Source organism: Loxodonta africana, chromosome 11 (assembly GCF_030014295.1).
Source record: "Loxodonta africana isolate mLoxAfr1 chromosome 11, mLoxAfr1.hap2, whole genome shotgun sequence".
In the NCBI taxonomy this organism is placed as follows: domain Eukaryota; kingdom Metazoa; phylum Chordata; class Mammalia; order Proboscidea; family Elephantidae; genus Loxodonta; species Loxodonta africana.
Window position 1 is genome coordinate 85541709 of NC_087352.1, and position 4572 is coordinate 85546280.

Consider the following 4572-nt stretch of genomic DNA (forward strand, 5'->3'; position numbering starts at 1 on the left):
TCGTTTGCCTTCTCTTCCCTCCCCTCTCACCCTGAGACCCAGGACACTCCTGTTGCCCACCCTCCTGGTATCTGGGTAGGAAAGGTGTGCTGGGGTGGGCTTTTTATTGGGGCTTCTAAATAATTATTTAGGAGTAAGACTAGCCTTGGTTAAATACAGGGTGGAGCATCTTTAGTATAAAGCCCCTAGACCCGGCAAGTAATGGTTTTAATGAGAAAAAAAGAATGTTGATGTTGCTTATACTTGAAATTAACAAGGATAGATAATATTTACTTCGTGAGGCCTGCTTTGAAATGTCCTTGAGACAGACACCCATAGGTGCAGACTTAGGTGAAACATCGAGCTGTGTGGTCTGAGAAAGGCCAACCATTGCTACCAATGAAGGGGTTGGGGAGTCTTTGTCATATAACACCTGTTATATATTCAGGGCTTTTCATTTTGCTTTATGCCCTGGTACATCTTAATTAGACCCTTTTTCTTCTTTTCAGATGTATAATTTTACTAGTTTTGCAATGGTTTTGAATGAAGTGGACAAGGAAATGGAGAGTGTGATTCCTAAAACAGACTGCAGATTACGGCCTGATATAAGAGCTATGGAAAATGGAGAAATAGGTAACTACCATCTCATGAGGCCAACAGTGAATACTGATGTCTTCAGGGATTGTTTTATTTCTGTTGACTGTTAGTATCATTGGGGTACTAGCATTTTTAGTCTCCCAGAGATTTTTCAATTAAAATTAAGTAATTTTTTTTTTAATTTGGAAATCTGAGGTAGACCTCATTAGTTCATATTCATTATTTTCAGTGACATTCCCCTGACAGTTGGATATATTACATATGGCTAGAGGCATTTTTTTTTTAGAGGCATATTGTAAATGCCAGAGAGGAATTTGAAAAGACAACAGCATGTTTAAAGTGTATTCTAATTATTTCACTTATATTGGAGAATTTAAATATCCCCTTATAAGCCTTATGTTTCAAGAAAGCAGATCACCTCCTCTGGATTGATTATAATAATATTTACAACATTAAATGTTTTCTAACCTGCTTTTCTTCTAACTCAGTGGTTCTCACAGTGGGGGGTAGCTTTCCCCCAGGGCACATTTGGCAATGTCTGGAGACTTTGGTTGTCACATCCGAGGACTATGGTTATATCAGGGATCAGGGAAGGTGACACGGTACCTAGTGGGTAGAGGCCAGGGATGCTGCTAAACATCCTGCAGTGCACAGGATGGACCCCTATAACAAACCCTTCTCTGACCCAACACGTCACTTGTGCCAAGGTGGAGATCCCTGCTCTGACTGAATACTGTGATTCTTCAAATTATCAGTGAGACGAAACTGTTTGAATTTCTTCTGGAATCTGAAGGAGCTCTGTGAGGTCTCACTATGAATTTAGAATAATTTGACATGTATTCAGTTTTCCCACCCAAGTTTTCACTGAAGTATCTTAACATCATTTTTGGCCTTAGAATAAGTAGGTTCTTTTTGATAAATGCATGTGGTGGAGGTGCTGGTTGTTAGTTGATGCCAAGTTGGCTCCAACTCATGGTGACTCCCCACACAACAGAATGAAACACTACCCAGCCCCACACAATCCTCCTGATTGTCAGCATGCTCCAGTCCATTGTTGCCTTCCAACCGAGGGGGCTCATCTTCCAGCACCGTATCAGACGGTATTCTGTTGTGATCCATAGAATTTTCACTGACTTATTTTCAGAAGTAGATCACCAGGCCTTTCTTCATAGTGTATCTTGGTCTGAAAGCTCCGTTGAAACTTGTCCACCCGGGGTGACCCTGCTGGTATTTGAGATACCAGTGGCATAACTTTCCAGCATCATAGGAACATGCAAGCCACCACAGCACAGCAGACTGACAGACTGGTGGTGGGTAAATGTATAGACGTTGTTAAGAGCACAACTATGGAGAGAGATGCTTGCCAGCTCTGCCTCTCACTAGCCTGGGTTCCAATGTGGTGGAGACGTTGCTCGTGCTCATGGATGGTGCTTCTCCATGGCCTGTCTGTGCTTAGGACTCTGCCTGGCATGCCCTACATAGACAAGAAAGGCTTCTCACTAATGGTCTTATTTTTATTTAGATCAAGCTAGTGAAGAAAAAAAGCGACTAGAGGAAAAACAAAGAGCAGCCCGCAAAAACAGGTCCAAGTCAGAAGAGGACTGGAAGACGAGGTGTGTGGCTCTTCCAGGCTGTGGCTGGTCCCTCAGACAGGCTCCTACATGTTGGTGAGGCAGGAGTGGGGTGTTAGCCAGTGCAGAGCAAGAGTCTGTCTAGCATACAGCCTGCCAGATTGTCCCCAGGTCTGAGAAAAAAGTTGTTTCCACTAACTTATTCTCAGTATTCAAGCTGAAAGAGTTGTATGAGTGACAAAGAAAAATGGCTATTTGGAAATTAAGGTTAAAATATTCCCACACAATTATCACAGGTAAATGTCAATTAAGCCAACTTTCTTCCTGATCCAGCAAAACCTTGTCCCATCCATATATAAGAGGGAAGGTAAAATCCAGAGGTACAGATTTTGGCATGAAAAGTGACTATAGGGCCATTTGCTTTAACCAGCAACAATGAAAACTCTAAGAGCAAAAAAAATGCTTCATAGTAGGCTCATTCCTTTACTTCCATGGTAAATGCCTATTCCTGCTGTGGCGATAATAGGAATATTTGGGTCTTACCAAACAAATCTGACTGTACTCTAATTATTAAGTATTTTCAGAAGCAATTGGAAAGAATGGCAAAGACATAAAACTTTTTCCATGTTACCCTGAAAACTAAATCATCTTTATAAAATTTTATACAAATTTGTGAATCTTTTAAGTAATTTTGCATTTCTGTCACCTGAAGAAAGCCGGGGCCGTGGGAAATGGGTAACATGTTTTTTTAATGCAAGAAAATCACTAGGGCAGCTATGTCTAGATTTAGGTAGGACAGGTGAAGATATGAAAAGTTAGATGCCCCGAAGAATCCATATTATCATTGGGGAAACTGAGACCCAGAAAGATTTGGATTAGATGCATTTCAGTGGATTCTGTGTAGCAGAGTGTATGGAAAAAATCACGGTCTTTAAAATCAGACCTAAGTTTGCTATCACTTACTTAGCTTGGGCAGTTATTTAACTTCTCCGACACTCAGCTTAGTTGTAAACTGGGGCTTTAAGAATTTGGGGGAAATAAACAGCTTAACAGCTTGGAATTCTTTTAGATAAAAATATTAGAACAGCAGCAGCCTGAAAGTAAAAACGTAGTGTTTCATCCTAATTCAACATCAAGATCTTTGTGAAGATGGGGAGAAACAAACAGCAAAAAAACAAAGAAGCTTTGGGGGCGTTTACTATGAACGACACACCACACATTAAGTATGTTGTAAAAGTTTCCTTATCCTTTCTAATTGCTTATAACAGTGTCTTCTAGTGGAAAATAATGAGTAGGGCTGGAGAGTGAATTAGACAAATATATTGGTTCTATCAACCCTTTTTTTTTTTTTATCAACCCTACAAGATGGAAGATCCTGCTTCTGATAAGTAGTATTGCCAGATGCTGTGGGACACTGATAAACCTTTTGTTTGGTATCATTGCCTCTTTTGGAATATTATTCTATACACATGTTCCTTAAAGAGAGAAACTATCACAATTTAAAGTCTCATTGGAAATCCCTGTCAACACCCAGCAGGAAGAGAGCTGCAGCAGCAGGGAGACACCGCACCTGGTGAAGCAGCAGATAGCCGGTGATTTCCAGCAGCGTCCCTCATAAATCTTGTACTTTCTCTTTAAACAGGTGGTTCCATCAAGGTCCTAATCCCTACAACGGTGCACAGGACTGGCTTTACTCGGGCAGCTACTGGGACAGAAACTACTTCAATTTGCCTGACATTTATTAAAATGCAGACAAGTCAGGACAGTTGGCTAATTTACAAATAAGTCTTAAACCTATGTTTAAAAAAATTGTTTTTTCTTGATTTCTACACATCCTTTACAAAAAAAGCCCACTCATAACTTGAATTTCACCCAACAAAAGTAGGGCATAAGGTGGTCTTGGTGATGAAAGTCTTAGGAAGAACAGATAATTTTGCTATTCAAACATATTTAATTTGGAAAACTATTTTATATAGAGGTAAGAGAAACTGCTGGGGAATACGCTTTTTATGATTGCCATATTTACTGAAGGTTGATACATAAACATAGTATTAGCTTTATGAATTCTACAGTAATCCCAAATCAGGTTATTTTGAATATTTTTATGCTGTCATGCTTGAATGTTTTAAATGTAACTTTGAGATGTTTAGAATTCTCCTATACAATATTTATTGCTCAAATGTAGAGGTTATATCATTTTGTAAAAACTCCATTGATAAGATGGCTTTTCTTCATACTAATCCCCTCAATTTTACCCATCCTCACCTCCAGAAACAAAAGCCTGAATCAATAGGTATTCTTGATTTGAAAATTCTAAAAGAATTAAACTGGGAAAGGTATTTCGTTTATTGTAGTGCTGTGAATTTACTTTTATAATTGCCTGTAATCAATGTCATTAGAGTTCTAAGATATTTAAATTGTACAT

At 39.2% G+C, this 4572-nt stretch overlaps 1 protein-coding gene across 9 annotated transcripts in view; it reads left to right on the forward strand.

The window, feature by feature from the left end:
- Positions 1-4486, forward strand: part of OSBPL1A (oxysterol binding protein like 1A) — a 238929-nt gene extending 234443 nt beyond the window's left edge. For all 9 annotated transcript variants that reach the window (XM_064294638.1, XM_003406354.4, XM_023543923.2 and 6 more), the window contains 3 exons: positions 489-612; positions 2099-2189; positions 3790-4486. In XM_064294638.1, the coding sequence (XP_064150708.1) occupies positions 489-612; positions 2099-2189; positions 3790-3892 (318 nt within the window). In that variant the 3' untranslated portion in view covers positions 3893-4486. The remainder of the gene's footprint in view (positions 1-488; positions 613-2098; positions 2190-3789) is intronic.
- The last annotated feature ends 86 nt before the right edge of the window (positions 4487-4572 follow it).